Source organism: Eleginops maclovinus, chromosome 15, assembly GCF_036324505.1.
Source record: "Eleginops maclovinus isolate JMC-PN-2008 ecotype Puerto Natales chromosome 15, JC_Emac_rtc_rv5, whole genome shotgun sequence".
In the NCBI taxonomy this organism is placed as follows: Eukaryota; Metazoa; Chordata; class Actinopteri; order Perciformes; family Eleginopidae; genus Eleginops; species Eleginops maclovinus.
The window spans coordinates 9599487-9623543 of record NC_086363.1 but is presented as its reverse complement, the minus strand read 5'-3'; the positions used below and the strand labels follow the sequence as shown (position 1 = coordinate 9623543).

The 24057-nt window shown below is 42.4% G+C and overlaps 1 protein-coding gene across 1 annotated transcript; it reads left to right on the top strand.

The window, feature by feature from the left end:
* The first annotated feature begins 4 nt into the window (after positions 1-4).
* rps6kc1 (ribosomal protein S6 kinase polypeptide 1) lies at positions 5-22652 on the top strand. Its single transcript, XM_063902814.1, is given in 17 exon segments — positions 5-159; positions 1177-1212; positions 2003-2123; positions 2449-2564; positions 2659-2752; positions 2840-2893; positions 2982-3404; positions 3709-3833; positions 4166-4264; positions 6275-6322; positions 7344-7476; positions 9379-9575; positions 9578-11015; positions 12221-12310; positions 18342-18424; positions 20062-20157; positions 21054-22652. Coding segments are annotated over 17 exon segments (3357 nt in total). The 5' UTR covers positions 5-57; the 3' UTR covers positions 21156-22652.
* The last annotated feature ends 1405 nt before the right edge of the window (positions 22653-24057 follow it).

Sequence of the window (24057 nt, the reverse complement as noted above, 5' to 3'; positions counted from 1 at the left end):
TGAATGAATGTGTGTGGCTAGCCGACTGGTAGCTTTGGCAATGTTGTCACGATCAGAATGATATCGCAGCGGGACAGAGGAGAACTGGCTCGGTTTTATACTGTCACTGATCCTAAAAAGCACCTGAAAGGCTACACTGTTTACAAAGTCACCGCAAGGGTAAGTAAAGGGATGTTGGTCACTTTGACAGCAAGGCTAATGCTAGATGTTGTTAGCTGTATAGCTTGAGCTGTGCTAACCAAGCTAATATGATGCAAACACAATAAACGTTGCTTACACCTCTTCGGGAGGAACTAGCACTCGAAACAGCTTTTGCAAACAAAGCAAAACTTTCTTTAATTGGCTTATGTAGACTATTTTATCTGTTGAAATGTGTTTTGTTTTTCACCTTCAGTGGAATGAGTTGCTAACATTAGCAATTTTAGCAAACCTGATTGAATCCTACCTAAACGCAGTAACCTCTAGATATCTAACTAGCTAGCTCTGTTCGTGTTATAGGCAGCTTTACGCTGGAACCACATTAAGTATACATTGTAAAGCATATTCAAGCAAGTTAAATAAATCCAGTCTTTCTCATTAAGTAGTTCATTGTGTCATTATATTTATTGCCATGATTTCGAGATAAATACTTCATAAGAAGTACATTACGTTTCTGACTTATAACACAGATCCGAATGTAGAAATGTCGGTGCTTAAACTGAAACTATTTCAAGTTAGGAGATGAACCCTAGACAACTTTCACTTTTGGAGAATCAACATTCCCTCTGTAACAATGGGCTGCTGTCCCCATTGATAATAAACCAACACTCCCAAATCAAGTGCTTGTGTGGAGAAAAAAGTCCTCTGATTGTGAAGAAATCATTGTAGTTACCAGTTTGTGCAGTTATTTCACAGATGCATGGGCATGCTCCCAGTTCAATAAGAATTAGGCCAGGCTTCTTTTCCTTTGCCTGCCATCCCGGGTGATATGGTTGCTGGTGATGTCTCGTTACTACACTTAAAGACTTTCGTCATTCACTGTATAATGCACTCATTGTCGCACAGAGCTGTGTCCCTGCTCATACTTGTGCCAGCCTCACAAGGAATTCTTAAGCAAGCGCTGGCATCTTACACCATTGCATAGGAACCATTCAGATGGAGATTTGAATATGTTTTTCTTTGCTCTTTTCCACACAGATAATCTCCAGGAAGAACCCAGAGGATGTCAAAGAGGTAAGACAAGCAACCATGTCTTTGTGAGTGTGAAAGCTTTGGCAGAGATTTGACTTTCCTGAAAGACAGGAATTTGATAGAATTCTACCTGCAGGGTTGGAGGATGAGATAAGGATCAGTTTTGACTCAAGACAACATTTTTGTCTTTTAAAAGGTTTAACAGAATGTTTAACTCTTCACCTTCTTATTAATGCATCTACAAACATGCTGCAAATACTCACATGCAGGCTCTCTTAGCATCTGTCACACACTAAGGAATGCAGTCTAGCCTGGAACTAGCCTTAATGCAGCAGGCATGATGTCAATTACTGCATGTGTGACTCAGACAGAGTGAAAGAGTTTTATCTAGATAGTGCTCAGGTTAGTTCTCCTCACACCAGAAGGGTTGCCTGGCTTTTGGCAAACATTCAGGATATTATATTTTGCTTTATTCCAAAAAGAAAGGACCAACTCATTTATTCAGGTTTGTGTTTTCGTGTGACTTGTGCTTAAGTTGTTTTGCGCAGTTGTATGGCGGTGAAATGAGTCTTTTATCTTGTCGAATGTGGGCGAAGTTGACGTTTGAATTATGTGTTTTTTCAACAAGAAAATGTATATTTAAATTATTCAGATATAAAACCTGATAATTAGATTACCTTTACGGACCAGAACAAAATCAGGTTACTATTTCAGGCAACAAAATCTATACAAGCCATTTAGTGAAGCTTCACATGTCTCAACAAAGAATATTGATTCCCCAACTCCTCGTTTTCCTTAGCTTCATCCGTCTCTCCTCTTGCTGTTGTTGTAGATAACAGTGTGGAAGAGATACAGTGATTTCCGGAAGCTTCATCAGAATCTATGGCAGCTGCACAAGAATGTATGTAGCCAGTCGGAGCTGTTTCCACCCTTTGCCAAGGCCAAAGTCTTTGGTAAGAAATAATCCACCTGATTCCCCTGCAACAAACCGTGTCCAGAAGAGAACATTGTTATTGCAAAATGCCCTGTTTGATGTTTATTTGGTACCTTTTAATATGGTTTTGTGTTAGTGTTAGTGAATGTGTCTGAAGAAAGACTGTGATAGTGTCAGGCTTTGCTGTAGTACAAGACAATAAGAAGTAGTAGTGATGACTGCCCCCTAGAGGCAGTTCAGTGGTATTACTTGGGCAGTAAGCACTACTATTATTCGTCATGATCAGTTGCCTTAGGGAAAAATCCCTCTCATGTGTGTGTATCTTTTTATCCATGCATTTGCAGGTCGTTTTGATGACTCAGTAGTTGAGGAAAGACGGCAGTGCTCCGAGGATCTGCTTCAATTCTCTGCTAATATTCCCGCTCTCTATAGCAGCGAGCACATCCAAGATTTCTTCAAGGTACCCAAACATGATCCCAGACCCCTATAACTTTTATACTCACTTTAATATAACACTGCAATCACTAAAGACTGTGCTTTTCATTCTTTTTAAGGGAGGCGAGGTTCACGACGGCTCAGAGCTCATTGGACCCGCTGAGCCCTTCTCTGACTTCCTAGCAGACAGTTTATCAGACTGCAGCTCTGACGGTAGGTTACATACAATAACTATTCCTTTTTTACTTTACATGACTGTGACCTCACACTTGCTCAGAGATGTTTGATCATGTTTTTCAGTTCAAAGAGACATCAGTGGTGCAGATGATTTGACTATCACATCTGAATATGGAGGTACAGTTTATTTATGGGTCACAATAACACACACCCACAATACAGCTTGATTATATTTACTATGTGTTTTGACCCTTCTCCTCCCCAGGCCCTTCCAGTGAAAGCGACCTGACCTCCCTTGCTGTGGACACAGACTCTTTGGCTGGGCTGGACGATGGCATGGCCTCAGGTCGCACCTCCCCAAACCAGCCACAAGGGGGAGCCTCCAACATTAGCAGCAGCTGCAGCCCTCGCTTGCCCTCCCTGCACGATCGCCGCACCCCATCTCCTTCCCAAGTGCCTGCCTCTTCAGCCCCTAATCCAGAGGTCAGCTGGCCAGGCCGAACACACCTTTTCTCTGGCAATCTGAGGAAAGCCAGCAGTGGCAAACATAAGGAGAAGAAGTTAGACTACCTAGACCGAGCCAGTGAGCTCATCTGCTTGGCTGTACAGAAGGAGAAAGAGCAGGACTTCCAGGCAGCTTTCTCCTGCTATCGCAGTGGAGTGGACCTGCTGCTGCAAGGAGTGCAAGGTCAGTTTTGGAGATAGCTGGTGAGAAATGTAGGCATTTTCTCAACTAATCCATCATAGTGTAACCATGGATACATCTGCTGAAGTGTCAATGAGCCAGAAACTGACCCTCGCAGCAGCAGGGTTCTTAAATGATCTGACATTGCCAAAGAGCCATCACTTTCACTTTGTGGTTGATCAGCTTGTAAAAGTTCTATCATGCTGTTTTTGTCAGTGAATAAAATGCTTGCACAGAAACTTTTACCCCTGCTCTATAAAAACTGCTTCGTAAAGAAAAATGCCTGACCTCACTCACCCCTCTTCAGGTGAGCCCAGTCCCACGCGGCGCGAGGCAGTGAAGAAGAAGACTGCAGACTATCTGATGCGTGCAGAGCAGATATCCAGTCAGCATCTGAGAAGCAACATGGGTCAGGGGTCAACACAGACAGTGGTGAGTGGGAGGGAAATGCCAGTGGCCTGTATGCTGTCTGTGTTGGATTATGCAAATCTGCTTTATGTGCGTTCATCCACCAGAGTCCTTAAACCACTCGAGACAGTACATCTGAGGACTGTCGGGTTTATTGCGGAGAAAATTCCAGAAATACTCAATTTGTATAATGCATATGGAACAAAAACCCTCTGTACACTATCTGATAATCATAGTCTGAAAGACACTGAGTATTCTTCCTCTTCAAATGTTGTCAGAGGTCACAATACCTCATAAATGTGACCATTTTTAAATACCAAAATAGCACACCATAATATATGATTTTTTTGTCCAAGGCTTTGGGGGTGCAGTGCTGCCCGTCCAGCAGCAGAGGAGGCCAGCAGAGTCCCTCCGAGGAGTTGAGAGCTTACAGGGTGCTGGGGGTCATAGATAAGGTCAGTTCGATATTAGCAAGTCATGCAGCCATGTTTTATTTATGTTTAACTGCTTGGTTGTGTTTGTATACCAAAAAGTGATTTAAAGACAACTTTGTTTCATTGGATGCTGCCATTTTCTCCTTGATTATCATAGTAAATTAGATGTTTAAGGTGACAACAACATCTTAACAAAGTAATTACACTTTGGCTCATAATTTCCCTGGCCCAGATGAATGTGGATGTGTCAAATATCTCCTCCTTGTGTCCTTTCCTTCTTCGACCATCCCCTTTATCCGAAGCCATAAAGCGTAATAGATTTACTGAATGCTTTGGTAAGGGCTGAGTGTGTGTATGTTCAGCGTCAGTTATGAGCACCACAAGGTCAGTTTGGGTTGCTGGTCCTCTCAACCAGCTGCCGGCGAAGCAACTTCACCACTCAGCCATGAAATGACTTGGCAAGCAGCTCAGAGAGCGGGCGCACAGCATTGAATCAATGATGCTCGTCCTCCACAAACACAAAACCCCAAGGAAAATGTTGATACAATACTAACATGTGTTACTCTACAGAGGTGCATGCAACATCCACAATATGTCTTAAACGAATGGGACACACGGCAAAAAAGATAACCCGCCATAAGTGAAAACTACAGCACCGCAAATGACCCCGCTTTCCTCTCCTCTTCTCCTCCTCCTTCCTCCTTTCACTTTTAATGGGGACAGAGGGGACAGATGGAGAGAGCTCCTCACCCTACTGCCCCTCCCCTCCACCTCCCCCCTTCCCTGATGTTTGTGTCTTAATTATATTAGTGCCCTGGCTAGCAGTGCCACTCTGTTTACTCACAGCTCCATTCATATCCATTTAGCCCGCACCTGTTTGGTCCCGGCCAGGGTCACACGGAGAGAACGCACCCACTGAACATACGCACGCACCGCACTATGCACAGACACACAGCGGGTCACACACATATGCTCAAACTCTCCCCTGAGAGGGTGAGGAGGCAGAAGAGCAATGGAGATGTCAGGGAGGAGGAGGGAGGGAATCATGATAGTAGGAAGAGCCAGAGGGAGAAGGTAGAGGGGAGTGAACTGAGAGATAGTGAGGGCTCCATTTCTGTTGGAATTTAGGCACAGGTGAATAGAAGGTTTGGATTTAGAGAAGGCAGCAGTAACTGTCTGCCGTGAAGCATTGCATAGATTTGTGCGACAAACTGAAGACTTTCAGGAGCACGATGGAGAAATGTATGCATTTATATGAGCCACCTGCCATTTGGTTTGTAGGTTGATCTTTAGTTTGTTGTTTTTGCTTAAAAAAAGTGCAACTAACAATTATTTTCATTAATTTATACATCTTTTAGTTCTTATTCTATTGTTCAATATTAAACAACCATGGTGACATCTTCAGAAGGATTGTACTAAATTTTGAGATACTCAATTTACAATATATAAATATTTGTATATATATATATATATATATATATATAAAAAGCATGAATACAAAGAATGGTGATTTGTATTTTTGTGATTCATAAAATACTAAATTATGAGATTAGCAGAAATGTTTTTTATCAATACACTCATTTATTAATGAGCTAATTAATTCAGGGATTTATAAACTCAACTGTATATATTCTTTTTTATTCTAATGTTGGTTTGTTACATTTTTATGTTATATATTTTTAGAATTGTTTATTATTACTCTTTCAATTTCTAATTATGTGCAAAGTTTTGTTTTATGCTGCTGCAACGCAAACATTTCCCAGGTTTGGGATTAATAAAGTAGCTCCTATTTTATTCCTCTTATATTCTAATTTTCTTTATGTGTCTGGGACTTGATGTGGTCCGACACAGCAGGATTTGTGCTAATGCCAATTTGTGTAGCATAATTTAGGGACCTACATTTATCTTGCCGTGACCCTCATGTGTGCCCCGACCCAGACTTTGAAAAACACTACTTTAGAGGACACAACCACTACATCATCTCAGACTGTCTGTTCATATCTGGCAATTAATGGCACTCTTCCATCACAGGTTCTTCTGGTCATGGACAAGAGAACTCAAGAGACATTCATCCTGAAAGTAAGTTTACTGTGTGTGGGTGTGGGTGTGTGTGTGCATCCGTGTCGCCCTGAGTGTGAAGTGTGCCAGAAGCCCCTGTGTGTGACCGGTGTAATTGATTCTAATGGGCCTGTCCCTGTCAGCTCCTCTGCTCTCAGGTGTGAGGCGTGTGCCAGATGCCAACGCACAGCGCAGGCACAGATGAATACACACACACACACACACACACACACACACACACAGCCGATGTGCACTTCACGTGTAGCGCTGACAGATTTGTGTGGCTCTTTTAAAGTCACGCGCTGTATGTGGCTTGATGAATCCAGTGACTTTGGGTTTCCAAGGGGCAAAGCTGGCATCTCGTTAATAGGAGGTTTCTCCTTTGCCACGCTCCTGTTTTTTCACACTTGATTCTTCGCACAATCTAAAGCACATCACCTTCCTTTACCTCCTCCAAATCACTTTTGTTAACTCTTATTTTCTCCTGTAGTCCTTAAATGTCCTTGTTTAGTTCACCTTCAGATAGATAGATATATATTTAAAAGAAAGATAGACAGATACTTTATTTATCCTGCTAGGAAAAAGCTGGGAAATTAGTTTTGTCACAGTGACTTTTTGACAGTCAATCTGCCACACAATATTTCTTAAAAAAGAATAAAATTACAATCAAAATAAACATAAAAAATGTAAAAACAATACAGCCACAGAAAAAATAAGAGACCACTTCAGCATTATCATTTTCTCTTGTTTTATTATTTATAGACATGTGTTCGAGTTAAATTATTTTTTTATTTTTTTGTTTATTCTAGAAATTACTGTCAATTTTTCTCTGTGTTGGAATTCAACAGACACTGGAATGGCTGCCATACATGTAGAGATAAAGATTTAAGAAAAAATTTGGAGTGGTCTCTTAATTTTTTACCAATCTACTCAACATATAAACATAGTGTACAATGTGTACAAAAACTTGGGTATAGTAGCTTGAGTTTAAAAGTAAAATATGTCCTGTAAATACTCCTCTTTTTCTCCCTTCCCCCCGCAGGGCCTGAGGAAGAGCAGTGACTGTGGGCGGACGAAGAGGACAGTCATGCCTCCCTCTGTGCCACACATGGTGCAGCTGAGAAAATTCATCGTCTCCGAAGACACCGTTTTTCTTCTGCTGCAGTATGCTGAAGGTAAGATGCACACATCCCATCGGATTCATCTCTCCCCCCCCTTTGTCTTTTTTGCCTCCCCACTGTCTCCTCACCTGATACCTCCTCCGCTCCTCCCCCACTCCCCTCTCTGCCCTTGTTCCAGACAGATGTTTGATAGAGATGGGTGTGTGTCACAGGTCATTATTCTGAATACCAGGTGGCGCCGTGCTTCATTAGCTATGCCAACACCTGGGCCTCCTTACATCCCACTCACTCCAGGATGTGTGTGTCGCTGATGTGCGCGTATGGTGTAATGCAGCCATACTTTTTAATGCCCTGTAACCTTTTCAATCTGGTGCTCTCCATAACCACGCCGCACTAATATTATTGAACAGTATTTAATGTCGTTCGAACATGATCTAATAAAGCTAGTCAGAAATAGCGTAGTTTAACCAAAAGTACATCTGATTCACAAAATCCAGGGCTGCTCTTTATGCTTCTTTAGTGTGCTGTCGGGAGCTGACGGAGGCAGTGACCTGAGTGACATTGGACGGAACAACATGTGGATGGTTTTACTTTCTAAGCCCCACTATCATTATCATCACTGTGAACTCCCTATCTGTTCTCATCACACACAACAGATGCTGTTCTCCAATTGCTCACACTACGGCTGTGTGTGTGTGTGTGTGTGTGTGTGTGTGTGTGTGTGTGTGTGTGTGTGTGTGTGTGTGTGTGTGTGTGTGTGTGTGTGTGTGTGTGTGTGGGTGTGTGTGTGTGTGTGTGTGTGTGTGTGTGTGTGTGTGTGTGTGTGTGTGTGTGTGTGTGTGTGTGTGTGTGTGTGTGTGTGTGTGTGTGTGTGTGTGTGTGTGTGTGTGTGTGTGTGTGTGTGTGAGAGAGAGAGACAGAGAGAAGTCAAAATGCTAACATTGCACAACCCAATTTAGGCAATTTGGGTTCAGTCATAACTGTTTTCCTTGGTTACTCATTCCAAAGTGGAAACTAATGAGCCTCTTTCCCAAATACTTCCAGTACCCAAGGAGCCCGACAAGCCAAAGTCAGTGAATAACAAATGTGTTTTGGCCTTCCTCTTTGCTTTTCCACAACTTCTGAAGAACTGTGAACATTAGGCACATTTCATAAATAGAAGAAGGAACTTTTTATAATTTTTTTTAGATGCAATGTTTGTGACACCTGCCTTCAAAACAGTGGATCAATTACCAGTTGGGTATAGTGTGTATCTAACTGGGGACCTCCAGACTAAAAGGAGCTCCATAGACATGGGTAACCAATTAGGGTTTTTTCAATGCCTAATGCTGATTATTAGAGAGGAGGACATCAGATGGCCAATATACAGCTCCGGAGAAAAAGGAAGAGACCCCTCCACATTTATCTTAAATCTTTATCTCTACATGAATGGCGGCCATTCCAGTGTCTGGTGAATTTCAACACAGAGAAAAAATTGTCAGTAGTTTATAGAATACAATAAAAAAAATGTCTGAGTTAAAATCATTTAACTCAGACATACCTATAAATAATAAAACAAGAGAAAATGATAATGCTGAAGTGGTCTCTTAATTTTTTCTGCGGCTGTATATTACGCAAATTTTGCATTGATTCATTTTATTACATTTAATTTATTTAAAAAGCAGCGTCTCCGTGTTTCTGAGACACATTGAAAACTTGTTCTGCAGCTTCTTCAGTCCCTTTTTGTTCATGTTAACCCATTTCAAACAGTTATATTGCTCTCCTACGGGCCACGCACAAGGGAAGGACCACACCTGTATGAATTAGTAATTATTTATCAGCAAATTGCCTTTTCCTTTCAATTTTGTCATCAGAAATGACAAAAGTCTAGCTTTGAATGTCTTTTGAAAAGTTGATTTTTGGTACAGTTGTAGTACCATTTCTTTGTTGTTAATGCCCCGTCTCCTCCATCTTCAGGTGGGAAGCTGTGGTCTCACATCGGAAAGTTCATGCGTACTTCCAGTCCGGACGACAGCTTTGATATTCCTTTCATCCAGAAGAGCCACACAGCAGCGGTCCACTCTTCCCAGCAGGCCGTCCCACAGCTGGATTCAGGTTCAGCCAGTTCTGGTTCTGGGCCAGCAGCCGGTCCTGATCCAGTCTCGGCTCTGTTCCCAAGAACAAAGAAGAGCCACGCAACGCCTCTCCTAAGAGAAGAGTTCTCCCTCCCCGGCGTGTTGAACAAATCGGCGCCCAGTCCGACTCCGGAGCCACCTCGGAGGAAGAGTGCACCAACAGTTATTTGAATCTTTGCAACGAGTACGAACAAGACAAGGTAGAACCAGATGCACTAGAGGAGGAGGAGAGGAGCGAACAGGAAATGCTGTCACTGGACGTGCCCGCTGCCACCACCACTTCCTCCCGTAGCCGCTCGCTGCTCAGCAACGACAGCCTGTCCTCACCCATCAGTTCTCAGGAACTCGGCTTTTTCACCGAGTCCTCAGACAAAAGCGGCCACACGCTTGACAGCGACCAAAATCGTGGCGAGGGTCAGGACCACGGGGAAGTGTTCAGCCCCTTGCCCTCCCCCGCCGTGCCTCTGTCTTTGGATCAGTCCAAGCACACGCCCATGGAGTTCTTCCGCATCGACAGTAAAGACAGTGCGAGCGAGGTGACCTGCCTCGACTCGGGAGAGCAGCGCCCCCCTCACAAACACGCCCCCCAATTTTCTACATCCGTTCTGGGCTCTGATGTTGTTGAAGATCTTCCGGAGCTGGCTCAGGAGGTCAAAGGTCACAGCTCGGAGCTCTGGGGGCTGGACTGTAGCGATAAAGGCTCCAATGAATCAGTGCCAGTCATCTCATTTAAAGAGGCCGTGGTGGAGGACGAGGGCCAACCGCCAGACCTGTTGGTCAACCTGCCTGTAACGGGGGGGATGGTAGACTCTTCACAGGAGGAATTGGACACATCGGGCGTGTGTCTGGGCCTCGAGGTCACAGCGTCCCCTCAGAAGTTCATCCAGCCGGATGTTTTACAGCTTCACAGCCAGCCTGAGGAAGAGGAGGAGGAACAGGATCAAGAGCTTTCCTCTTTCTGCACAGCCTCGGCAACTTGCGACACCAGCGTTGCATCTTCCTCTCCCTTCAACTCACTGTGGGACGACTGCAGCCTGGCGTTGGGACAAGAGGCCTCTGACAAAATGATGGTCGATCCCACATGCGAGAATAACGACCTTCCCCTTGACCTTCCAGCTACAGACTCTCTAAATGAGAAACTGGAGGCCAGTGCAAGAGTAAATACAGAACTAAGTGGCACAAGCACAGGCTCTATCACAGACGCAAATGGGACTGAGGCCGTGGTTCGGAATTTATTAGGCCTTGATGGCGAATCATCAGGAGTTGTTAGTAATACAGGTGGCAGCGTGTTTGATAAAGAAGTATCGCGGCTGTTCGCAGAGCTGGACGAGCTGTCGCTGGCTGCCTCCCAAGCTCATATCCCGGAGGAGTTCGTACGATGCTGGGCGGTGGAGATGGTGACAGCCCTGGCTTCTCTGCACCAAGAGGGCATCATCTGTCGAGACCTCAACCCCAAAAACATACTTCTCGACCACCAAGGTAAGACATCCATTTCTATCACAGCTTGTAAAGATTTGTTTAGTAGGATCTCACAGTCTTGTCATATATCTGATACAGTAGCTCTCTTTTAATTCTTGTACTACATTAATGCACAGTGGGATGAACAGGGCCGTGTAGGGAGGAAAAGAGGCAAATGTAACTATCATTAACTGCTAGAAAATAATCCCACAGATTCTGGAGCTTTAATATTAAGGCAGGAACATGAAACAATATATCTACAGAGAGTAAATTTAAAAAATGAAGGTTATCTCAGGTAGAAACTTGAAAAGTCAGGGAAACTGCAAACATCTGATTGCTGTTACAGCCAAACACATCAGGGCACTTTATTGTGGAGTCAACAAGCAGTCTATATGTATTTGTACTTCTGTTTTTCAAGCAAAAACCGATATCAGACAACCAAATCAAAAAGCCAAGGAACATGAAGTAGCCTCCTAAAGGCTTGTGAAACAAAATGTAAATGTCAAATTCAGAAAAACACAAACTAGACAGAAAAGTTCAGAGAAGATCTAAAGGAAACCCAACATTGGTTGTATTCACTTGTATTTCTTTTACAGCAAGAATTAAGCTGTACTGTGGATCTCTTTTTCTCGAGCAAAAAGCAGATAACTTATAAAGTCAAGATCTCCTCCTCCTTTCTTGGAGCAGGTAGAATTAGATTACCTGCTCCAAGAAAGGAGTAATGTAATCTTGTAACAAAAAGGAAGGCTCTTCCAAAGCGTGGTTTTACCAGGAGGTCACAGATTCCCCCCACCCCCCCCCTCCCCCCAACTTCTTCTTTTTGTCGTCCTACAATCATCTCTCTCCACCTCGTTATCAACAAGCGTCTAATTAGCTGAGTGGCTGTTTTCGTCTCCCTGGTGGTAATTATTGTTCTAAAGGGCCCATCAACGGTGTAGTGTGGTGCATCAGTCTGGCTAGCCTCGGCTAATGGCCACGGCTACCTAATGACACCATTAGTTCTAATGATAGCGTTAACGGGTAGCCGCTAAACAGGAGTAATCACCGGGGCTGTGTGCTTGAAAAGCTTGCGGAGGGATGTAGAGAGGTGGAAAGGAACGGAGGAAGGAAGTACTTTAAAGGTGAGCAAACAGTTTAAAAAGTAGAGAGACACTCGGGCCGGAGAGAAGCATTAGGTGGACATTTCTTGCTCTGAGTTGATTGTTTCTCTCTTTCTGTCTCATTAGGTCACATTCAGCTTACCTACTTTTGCAGCTGGAATGATGTGGAGGAGTCCTGTGATAAAGAAGCAGTCGCCAATATGTACTGTGCACCAGGTGAGACACACATGCTCATAAACTTTCTCTCCATGATTTCACTGAGGTACTCATTTGTATTTCTTAATTATGTTCCTCCTTTCTTGGGTGTGTTTGTAAGGAGGTTAATATATAAATGGGTTAGTATCACGCAGGCATGCAGGGCCTTAAGTAGGTCACTTTTATATGGTCACAAATCCTTAGAAAATACCAGTAAACAATCAAACTCATGGGAGTCGAAACAAATGGACCGTATTTATTTTCTTTTTTTAAATGAGCAGAAATCCAAATGCATTTATACTGTTCTTTTTTAGTTAAAAGAAACCACATCATAAAGCTACCTGCATGAATCCCCCTGTCAGTATTATAATACATTAAAAAAAAGCACTCATTTGGTTAACATATGAAGAGTAACCTAGAAATAGCTGGGGTTTTTCATCCTGCGGTCTTAGTTTTGAGAGGCGGTCTCATGTTGCAGTTCCATCTCTGTCCTGTAGAGTGTGTTGTTGTGCAGCGGTGCGGCCGGCAGCAGGCGGTAACCCCATGTGTTGCCCTCAGCAGGCTTGTGGCAGCTCTGGCATGCTGTTTACAAGCTGCCTAAAACAAACTGCTGCTAGACTACAGCACCATGTCCCTACTTAGCACTCCTGTGTGTGAGGGGGGGGGGTTAGTGCGCATGTTACTTTGAAAAATAGTAACCTTTTATTACGAGTAATCCTGTTAAAATGTAAATGTGTTGTAACTGTATTTATTTATACATTTCATAACCAGGCGAAAATGTTTGACATCGAGCATTTTTACGCTTAACAGTTTTTGAGAGCTCTTTTCTCATTTAAGAACGCTGATATCGTTTAATGTTCACCGCTGAAAGGCATTCTTGGCCGCCAACATGGTCACCTGCCTTTCTTAGTAATGTGCGTTGATATGATAGGCTGACGAGAGGTGGTACAAACCAGAGAACCAATCAAAAACAGTCCTCACAATTTCAGCTCATACCAATTGAACGATGCCTGTCTGGACGCTCAGACGGTTCCCCATCAGCAACCCATACCCATGATGGCGTTGTCCATAAATGTACTTCAAAAATCTTTTTACCAAAATGGATATATTTTTTATTCAACACATATTATTCACCAACCTCTTGGTTTATAACTGTTAATTAATAACATATTATTTTTGATTTAAATAACAGCGTTTCGACACTATTCAAACATTTGGCTTCACACTCCTGCTGGACAGATCCTGTTTAGTGTAATTAAGTCAGTGTTGAAAAGAACGAAATAAATAAATAAAACGCTGGATGGATAACGGTTAGATGAAAACTCCGGAAACACTCTGAGACATGCACAACAACCCTCACACCCATTCACTCTCCCACACACTCCTATTAAGTTATTCTCTCATATTCACCCTCTCTCTCTCAAGCCGGGAAGGTCACTTCAGATTTAAATCCTCCTTGTGACTGGAACATACAGTATGCCACTGTTGTAATAAATCTGAAAGCAACAAATGCTCTATCTAATATCCAAAGTGTGCGTTTTTATTCCCTTAGCAACAGCTTGTTTAAAAGCCTACTAATGGAAATAGAAGCACATAGAGGCATAATGTTCAGGGGCCAGCAGTAGCTGACCTAAAGACACGAGTACAGGAGTAAAGCTCAGCAAAAGGAGCTTTATGCATAATGTGGCTCAGGATCTGAGTGCCGAGACGAGACATTTGAGCCACTCAAGTCTTTGTAATCAATGTAGTCATCTCCTTATTAATATGAGCACTGGGAAGGGGGGGGGGGGGTTATACTTTAGTGTGAATGCTCAGGTTTGAAAGGGAACCATGTCATATGCAGAACAATCTTTTTAGTTTGAAAATGAATTCAGTATTAAAATGTTTTCATTTTTAAAATGTAGATGTAGTTATAACGACAGTTCTTGTAAAAAGTTTGCAACCAGTGGTTATTTTCAACATAAAAAAATTGATTCATCTTTATATGTTATATATATTAGATGTAGTTCTTTTTTTTCTGAGCAAACTGTCAACATCTGAAAGGTATTCATTACATTTTAATAATTCTAAATCAAAAATAAATAGATAAAGTAAGTAGAATAAAATGAATTTGGAACATTTAAACACAATTTAATATTTGAGAGGCTGTAAGGAAAATTGGTGTTTTTACTTGACTAATTATTAATAATAATTATGTTTCAAAATGGTCATTAATTACGACCAAAAGGTTAAAAAAAAATACAATATAGATATAGTTTAGTTTGGACACTAAAACAACTAGAATCAATTTTTAAAACGGTACAAAACGTGTCTTTATGTTAAAGTTACATCATTTGCAATAACTCTATAGGATGGTGCTCTTTAAATCATATTTATCCAACACATAAAAGATTCCCAGTAACAGCGTGAAGCCAGCGCTTTAGTGAAATTACTGTGTAGGACTAACCTCGGCCCGGTGTGGAAGGTGATGTCAGCGGAACGTAGATCCCATGTGGATCAATGGATGCTGTACATGTGAGCAGCCAGCAGGGGGGGTGTTATGCTGCTGTTGAGTTGTAGAGATGCTTCCATATCTATTGACTGTCCTACCCTGACAGCAGCAACTTTTTCTCTTTTTCTTCGTCCATAATGTCCACCTTTCTTTGTTTTAATTCTTGGTTTCACACATTTAACCAAGTAATGACTGTTTAATATGTTAAATACCTTTATTTCATACGTTCAAACTCTTACGCTACTTGTGTGTGCCTGTGCATGTATGTGCTTGTTAACATATAGACACGCCCACAGAAAGGCAGAGGTTGGTGTGTGTGTGTGTGTGTGTGTGTGTGTGTGTGTGTGTGTGTGTGTGTGTGTGTGTGTGTGTGTGTGTGTGTGTGTGTGTGTGTGTGTCTGTCTCCTGCCCTTGTTATGTATTGCTGTTTATCCAGACAGGGTCAGCTCTAGCAATGGCTTCATTCCTGATGACAGATTTATGACTGTTTGCCAGAAAGCTAGCAGGGGGTCTGCTTTGACCGTATGTGCATTTGTGTGTATGTGTGTGTGTCTGCATAAGACAGGGGGGAAACATGTTTTTAACACACACATTCACACCCAGAAAAACACGGGAGTGGACTGGGAAAATACGGTGACAGGAGGGTATTATCGTATTTATTCTGCACTGCTGCTTATTTACTTTCCAACCATTTCATCATTATTGATAAACATCAGATGGCTCACGTTTTTGTTCTCTAATAAGAAAGAAAACACACAAGCTGTTGAGTGACAGCGTGGAGCAGAAACAGTAATTGTTTATTGTTCTGCCGAGAGGGAAGCCACGCCAAAACCAATTGTCTTCTAAGAAAAGGGAAACTCAATATTCTTCCCCAGAAGTCAGTTACTGATGAAGCCACAGTCATGCTCGCTGTTTGTGTTTACCTGTTTTTTTTTTCCTTTTACCTGCTCAGCCACGGTGTGATCTAATGGAAGATAAAGTTAGTTCCCCTTTTGACACAAAGGTGTCGTTTTGTTGGTTTGCAAGTAATACACTCACCCTGAAGGTACTTCTGCTTTAGTATTTGAATATTCTCCGTCCTCCTGCTGAAGATGAGTCATAGGATGGTTTTGTTTATATACCTTATTCGGTTTCATCCACAATTTGCTCTATTTCACCAAAGCCTCCCTGAGACACACTCGGTCTTGGAAGTTCACACACCGATACCTCCTTACTTCCTACCTGCACACACTATACTTCCCCTTTCAACAATGGCTGTCGGTTAAGTTTTTAGGGAAGTGGTTCTAAGAGGAGAAGAGAGAAAGTTCCTTATGGCCCCCAGGAGAGAGGAGATGGAGTGCGATTAAGATACAAAGCAGGAGGGAACTGCATTGTTGAGGGGAACGGGAAGAAGAAGAGGCCACGAGGTGAACACTTTGCATTGTTTCTAAAAGTGAACTCCTCAGTGTCCTTTTGCTTTTAAAAGTTATTCATGCGCTATTCAAGAAAGAAAATGCCGGCTCGGTGGAGGTATCGCAAATTTCCACAGTGGGGTTGGAATGACCCATGGCCTGTGGATGCGGTTAACTCTCCCCTCCCATCCTCTTACTCTCTATCTCCCTTTCTCCCTGCCTCGCTCTGACAGAGCGGTAAGTGTAGCCAGCTCCACTGTACTCTCCCTGCAGCTCCTTAGACATTAATCCATTGTGATGACATCGACCTTGCTCTGAGACGTGTGCTAGTGTGTGTGTGAGTGTGTGTGTCCAGTATCTCCCCTCCAGCTCATAACTGCGCAGGTATCACTAGTCCATTCAATGACGATCTTCTCTCCTTGGCTGTCAAAACAGTAGTCCTGGGGAGCCCTCAAGACTGGTTGCTCAGTTGGCTGTGTGTGTGTGTGTGCGCATGTGTGTGTGTGTGAGTGTTTGTGTGTACAAAACGTGCAAGTCCTAATCACAGCCCTCTCTAACCTCTGCTGCAAGAGAGCCACGCAGGCCCCTGGAGCTCCCAGCAGCCTCCGGGAGACGAGGGGTCTTTGTCTCTTATGTTCCCCCAGCTGAGGAGCCTGGTCTCTGGGCACATGCAGCCGTGACCCTGGGTCCCGGCCCTCTGGAGAGAGCAGCGGCAAGCTGAGCGGCACAAGAGGCCATCTGGTACCCAGTGGAGCCGTAGCGCACACTCACTCACTCTCACACATACACTGTGACTTTACCAAAGGAGTATCACTGCATTTCTGTCTCTTACTTGGACACACACTGTCGAATCCCGACATCTCTACATCATGCTGCCAGTCAGACTGATAATGGATACGATACAGACTTACACCAGACTTAAAGGATGTCAGTTATTAAGTTGTCAGGTGACTATCCTCAGGTTCTGTTGAAAGGGTGCATTGATTTGATAATCAATTTTGCTATGTATCCTTCTTTCCGTGTCTTTGAATGCACCATTTATACCAAAGCCATTTCCTCGTATGTGTAAACCTAGTTGGTTATTAAACCGATTCTGATTCTGAATTCTGATACCTTTTTGAAGTCATTTTTCGAGCCATATTTTTGCTGTTAATTACTTAAATATTTAGATTTTTTTAACAGAACACTTTTTGCTAAAATGACACTTTTCCTGACATCTCCTGCCAATGAAAACAACCGTTAGTCGCAGCTTCATCCTGCGGTTTAGATTATTTTCGGGGGCTGAAAATGGTAAAGAAATCTAAAAAAGATGCTGTTTCCCTTCTTTACATCGTGTGTGTGTGTGTGTGTGTGTGTGTGTGTGTGTGTGTGTGTGTGTGTGTGTGTGTGTGTGTGTGTGTGTGTGTGTGTGTGTGTGTGTGTGTGTGTGTGTGTGTGTGTGTGTGTGTGTGTGTGTGTGTGTGTGTGTGTGTGTGTGTGTGTGTGTGTGTGTGTGTGAGGTCAGGTCATGCAGATGGTGTGAAGTTGCAGCAGACGGTTTCCTCAATTTAACTGCTTTTTTATTATGCAAATCACCCTTTTTATGAGACGCACACTTGTTTCTGTGTGTGAGACCGTGTGTGTGTGACTGTCCTTGTTTTTGTGCTCGGTTTGAATTGATTTGTGTCAATTCAATGAAATAATAGGAAAAACAAGATGTCAGTCGGAAAAGGTGTTTATTGTTTGTTGGCTGTATGGCTGTGGTGCAGTGGGCTAGTGCGTTGATCATCAGAACAGGGGAACTGTTGAACGGCACATCAACGGCATACAGTGGCGTTCCCGCCTTGAACGCCACTGTATGCCGTTGTGTCCTTGGGCAAGACACTTCACCCGAAATTGCTCCTGTGGGTATTGTCCACAGTATTGATGTGTAATATCTATTGTAAAGCGCTTTGAGCACCTGGAAAGGCGCTAAATAAAAATGCAATGAATTATTATTATTATTAATGTGCAGAGTTTTGAGATGTAAACACTAAGCTTTAGATCAGAGAACGATTCACACACATTAGGTTTTGTTCTTGTTTTACAGCCATCACCAGTTGATTATTCTTCCCCAGCACATGCGCTATTTCTCTGCTTGTTGATTTATCGATTAATCCTGTGTCTTTTCTCCCTTTTGCTCTTCCTGCAGAGGTGGGAGGTATCAGTGAGGAGTCCGCAGCGTGCGATTGGTGGAGTTTGGGCGCCATGCTGTTTGAGCTCCTGACAGGCATGGTGAGTCAAAAAGAAGGGGGGAAAAATGTTATCTTTGTTGCTAAGGTGTTGTGGGATGTCTGTAGGTGTCTTGGCTTCCAACACTCTTTATGCTTGTGCCAGGTTGTGTGTGATCCTGTGCGCGTGTCTGTGTGTGTTATGAGTATTTGTTGTTTTTGGAGTGTGAGTGTGTGTGAGGTGCGTCTTGGCTGCCGTCTCTTTCTCTGGTTCTCGGGGAGTGCCAGGGGTGTCGGTGTGACTTTCTCCCCCAGCCTGAGCTCCATCTGCTGGGCCAGGGGGTCAGCTCCTCCCGGGCCCCCTCTGCTGGCTCCTGGAGCAGCGCTGGGCTCGGAGCTCGCCTGTCTGAGGTCGGCGTGGAAGGTGAAGACTGGGGCAGCTCTCAAGGTGGTGCAACAGGGCTGTCTGCGGGACTATCCTTTAAGACTGGCTCAGTAGGAAGGGGAGCATCTCTGAGCTTTTCTGTTTGGAAGACAAAGGATACACACTCAGCTGTTATACGTGTACACATGCTAATTATAACTTGCTGCTCTCTTGAAGGACAAACGCACACTCAGTTGCTCGAGCAGACACCCAGTGCAGGTGCAGAGTGTCCCTTCAATATTTCATTGTCTATTAAATTTGAATAAATTCTAACTGATTGCCAGTGGGCATGTTTTCATATCAGTGATCAGCCGTTCCCATCAATGGCACTAAACACGAGTCTGAGTGTTAGGTTAGTGTTCCTATGTCGAACAATACACACCCACTTACCTGGAAAAAAAATAACTCAGTCACACAGATGTCTCCTTTGATGATTATGTCTGGGTACAGACCTGGCAAGGATACACACACACAGGAACATAGTGTCTCTTGATCCTTGCAGGATAAGATCTTGCCTGGAGCAGTCTTGACTGCGGCTAGGACGCCAGCCAGAACTCCTGCAGCACGTAAAGAGAGAGAGAGAGGCAACAGCCCTAACTGATGGAAAACACACACAGGGTCTCCCAACACAAACAGTTCACAGGCTTTCTCTCACCGCACACATTGTGTTCTAGCGTTTTCAATTTGTAGTTGTAGATGCTCTGAAAGATGTGCGGTCGCAGCGTACAGTGATTACGGTTATTATTGTCAATTACTTTAACAACGGGGCTGCGTTCTATGGTTGGAAAAGCACTTGCAGGTCTTCTGCTCCCTTTCTCTCACTTCTGAGATTTTTGTTTTGTCTTTTTTTTTTACTGTGAGTGCAACAATTCCTTGTAATTGACAGTTTAATATGGCCATATTTTACTGTAAAAACAAATCAGAAGCTTTTAGATTTACTGCTGCTTAACTGTTGGTTCTTCCTGTGAAGTTACTCTGTATTCTTGTCGAACAAACTAACCAAAAACAATTTTTCCGTGTCATCACTCACTTTTCCCGACTCACGCACAGCAGTTCTAAGAAAGAGCAACAGTGGTGAAACCATTATTAGCCTGTTGTCGTTGGTGTGATCAGTGTTGTTTCAGGTGGCTCTTTGGTCTCCTCCTATTTGTCCAGTCCTGGTGCTTTCACACTGACCTTGGCTGTTCGGGTGTCAGTATATCTGTTCTTTAGTCTGTCATTTTTCTGTTTTGATTGATAGTGATCTATTCTTTCCACCCCTCCTTCCCTCTGTACAGTCCCTGCTGCGGTGCCATCCCGCGGGAATCGGTCACCACACCTCTCTCAACATCCCCGAGTCTGTTTCAGAGGAGGCCAGATCTCTGCTGGAGAAGGTGAGAGTCTGGGGTCCTAATGGTAACTTGTATATATTTACAGTTACTATAAACTCAAATAAATCCCTAGTCGTAAAGGTTTTTGGGTAATTCTGTGTTTCTCTTCCTTTACAAACGCCATATGCACTTGAAAAGGCAGGAGGAAAAGAAACATAAAAATTGGCCGTTAAAAAGTTTGATGATAATGACATTGATAATGTTTAAGTAAAAATCTGTTGCATCTTCACATAAATAAAAGTTACGATGTTCTCTCCCTGGCAGGTTAACACAATAATAACTGAATATTAATTAAAATTCAACAGGGTTATTGAAAATGTGCAATTTTTGGCAGGTGTTTCCAAGGGAAAATGATGCATAATAGGGTATTTCCTACAGAAGCAGCAGTGGTTTGTGTGAAATAAACACAGTAAAAGAAGAACTGAGTTAGCATGGAAACCAAAACTGTACCTCAATTGATTAAACAGGCAAAGTAAAAGGCAAAAAAAGTATTGACAACACTATGGGATAGATGAGGGATCTCTGGAAAGCAAAGACATGAAAGCAGTGAAATCTCATCTAAAAATGGTGTTACAAAGAAACTCACTATAACTCAAAATGATGTATTTGTGTGACGGATTATAACAGATAAACACAAGCCCTAAACATAATGAACACATTCTTAATAGCTGAGCTTGCACTATATCTTAAAGCCTGTTGCAAATCCTTAACACTTGTAATCTCTAAATGTATATTAATATGGTTAGCATGGCTCTCTGGTTAACGAGGCACAAATCCACCATGGATTCTGTGTGGTTTTTGCTGTAAAGGAGTAGACGTTATGGCATCTTTTATTCTAATTATACTGATTTTATACTGGTGTGTCTTGTCTCATTTTGGGTCTCTGTCTTGTCCCGCAGTTGCTTCAGTACAACCCAATGGAGAGACTGGGGGCAGGTGTGGGAGGCGTGGATGACATCAAATCCCACCCTTTCTTTGCCAGAGTAGACTGGCACAAATAGACGCTGTGCATTGTGGGACCTGCGTAAACCAGAGCTGCATGCTGGGAAGACTGGCTGCCCTCAGTGAATCCCTTTCAGACTGGACAAACATATACACTTGCGGACATTCATTAACCATGTGCTTTTCATTTCCTGGAATTTGCCAATAAGCAGTATTATCGCTCGCTTCTTTATCCCGTAGAGGGTGTCACATTTTTGTGCAGGGAATAGGTTGTGTGGTGCAATAATTGATAAAGTAAGTGCGGGTACTGAGTGATGATCCACTATGACATTGTTTGCTTTTACACCCCTCATACAGTAGCCAAGCCGAAATGACACGAGTGAGAAGTGACTACTTTGCGCTTTCACCCATCCAAACTGACATAACCTTTATAAAGCTTCCCTAAAAAACACATATGCAATACAGTTTGTTGCCACTTGTAAAACTTTTATAATTTCTCACGTAGCCAATTGAGATTTTCTGTGAGTGAGAAAGGTAGATCTTTATATTTTATGAAGATATGATATCTCATCAACTACGGCATCAGCTTCTTTTTTGCCAATCTGGTTTACAGCCAAACAGCCCATTCACAGATAAAACTATACAAGGTGAATGAACACAGTATTTTCAGGTAGGCCTTAGTTTTGTTGTTCAGTGAAGTGTTTAGTTATATGAAGATTTCATTATTTAATAGATTATAGCTGAGAAAAGGTGCAGTTTACAGACATCGTAAGCCTTCTCCCTCCAAAGAACGGGTCCTTTAATGGAAATGAGAACAAATAAGGAGGGCTTGAACCACGTATTTAAAACCAGATCTTTTACTTACAGATTGTTTGTACGAATTAAAGAGAAAACTCTGTTCTGTACAACATAGCTTTTTTTTTGCATGGAAGAATATGATTTATGTAATATATTTAAACTGGAAAAGATCTATCGAACAATAAATAACTCGTGTCTTGTAAATATACCTTTTTTAATGATGTTGTATTGATTGCAAGGTACTCCCAGGTCTCAAAACCTTCATTAAGTCCGACCTGTCAATCACTTCCTGCCTCTTCAATCAAATCACAGTTTTGTTTTATTGATTTTTGTTTGAGCAATGCATGTGCTAACTTGCCGCTCAGATCTTAATGCCGATTTTGTCATTTGTAATCTGTTATTACTGAATAATGTGGTTAAAGCCGCCATGCTTACATTACATTCCATGCACTACTTCTTATGTAATCAGAACAGAATTAATTGAAGCATAAACGAAACGCATCGTAATACATTTCTCTAACAATACACAGATAATCACTCCACTGTTTGATGCTGCACTGTGTTCAACTGCACTACACTAACTGACAGACAATGTAGATGACCTGGTCCATATTCTACCTATTAACCCTTTTTATCAGACATTAACACCACAGTGAGATCCGATTTTCAGTTTTCTATGCTCTACTCTTGTCTGTGCTGTATGTCTGTACGAGTCTGTCAGAACACTCGTGATAACAATAAACACACCTGGATGAGAACATGGGAGTGATGCTTCTTTTATAGATTTACTGATTTTGTGTAAGGAGCTGGGAGTGTGTTTGTTCTGAGGCTACAGCCCCTCTTATCAGCGGGCCGATGATGCTCCTAGAAAGCCGCTGTCACTCCTGTTGAGTGTCACACTGACGGTAATGTGAGCCAGCACGCATACACACACATGGTAAACCCCAAGCACTTTGATATAGATGGCCCTTTATGAGTGCAACTCTGGTCTAGCCAGCTCAAGTTTTAAACGTTCCTTGATTATTTGTAAAATCAAGAAATGTATTTCCAACTTTTTGGGCAATTATATATACAGTGTTCAATTCAACAGCACAGGGAAGATGGCACTTTGTTGACACGTCTTCATAAAAATTCTCATTAAGATAAACCAAAGCACTGCAGAAAACTTGCAGTGTAGGTGTATTTTGGGAAGGCTCAAAATGTTGGTAATATTTTTGGGGAATTCAGTTTCTTGCGAGAGTTATATGAGATGATTGGGTATCAATCTCCTTTCCTTACACCCTCAAATAAATTAAGCAAGTGTTTTTCCTAATATATTTGTTATTTTTTTTATTTCTTACTACAGTTTAAAAGCTTTCAGACAAAGAAGTGACTTGAAGTTATTGATGGATGTTTTGGATACTTGCTTTTAAAACATTTAGAAATGGATGAGATCATTAAGAACACTTAGCATATTTTTTTATTCTCTAATCATATATTTAAAAACTACTTTTAATAACATTTACAAATGACGGTATTTTCACATTTTGAAAATTCACTTTGGGCTTGCTTAAACATAACATAACGCATTCCCCATTACCTGAAATGGCACATCCCCATCTCCACACACACACCCGCACACACAGGTCGGGGGAGTTGTTAGCAGTGTGGCGGTGTTTCCTCTTGTGTCAGCCCAACTGCCACAGGGTCAAGAGTCCCGGCTGATTAGTGCTTGTCATAAGACCTGTCTCTCATTACACACACACTCAGGGCGAGAGGTTCACTTCAGCTCAGAGAAGAAACCTGTCAATCTTACTCAGCGTACATGTGAGATGTGCCTTCAACGTGTTCACAATAAACGCAGGGAACCTCCAAGCATACTTTACCATGCTGTACATGAAGACTTTTTGCAACCTTTGGTTCAAATTGAACTGATATAAATGGCATATGATTAAATGTATAGTCTACCTCTGTATATTAAAGTGTAAAACAACACGTACCCTGCTGTTGTATTATCACAAACTCTCAAAATGTACTTGATATTTTGCGATGGTGGAACTTAACTATGTTCCTTAATTCAAGTTCAGCACTTCATTACAGTTTTATAGTAATTTACCATTTCACTTTTCTGAGAGCGGCAGGATCATGTCATTTAAATCTCAGACAGAAAACAAATAACCATTT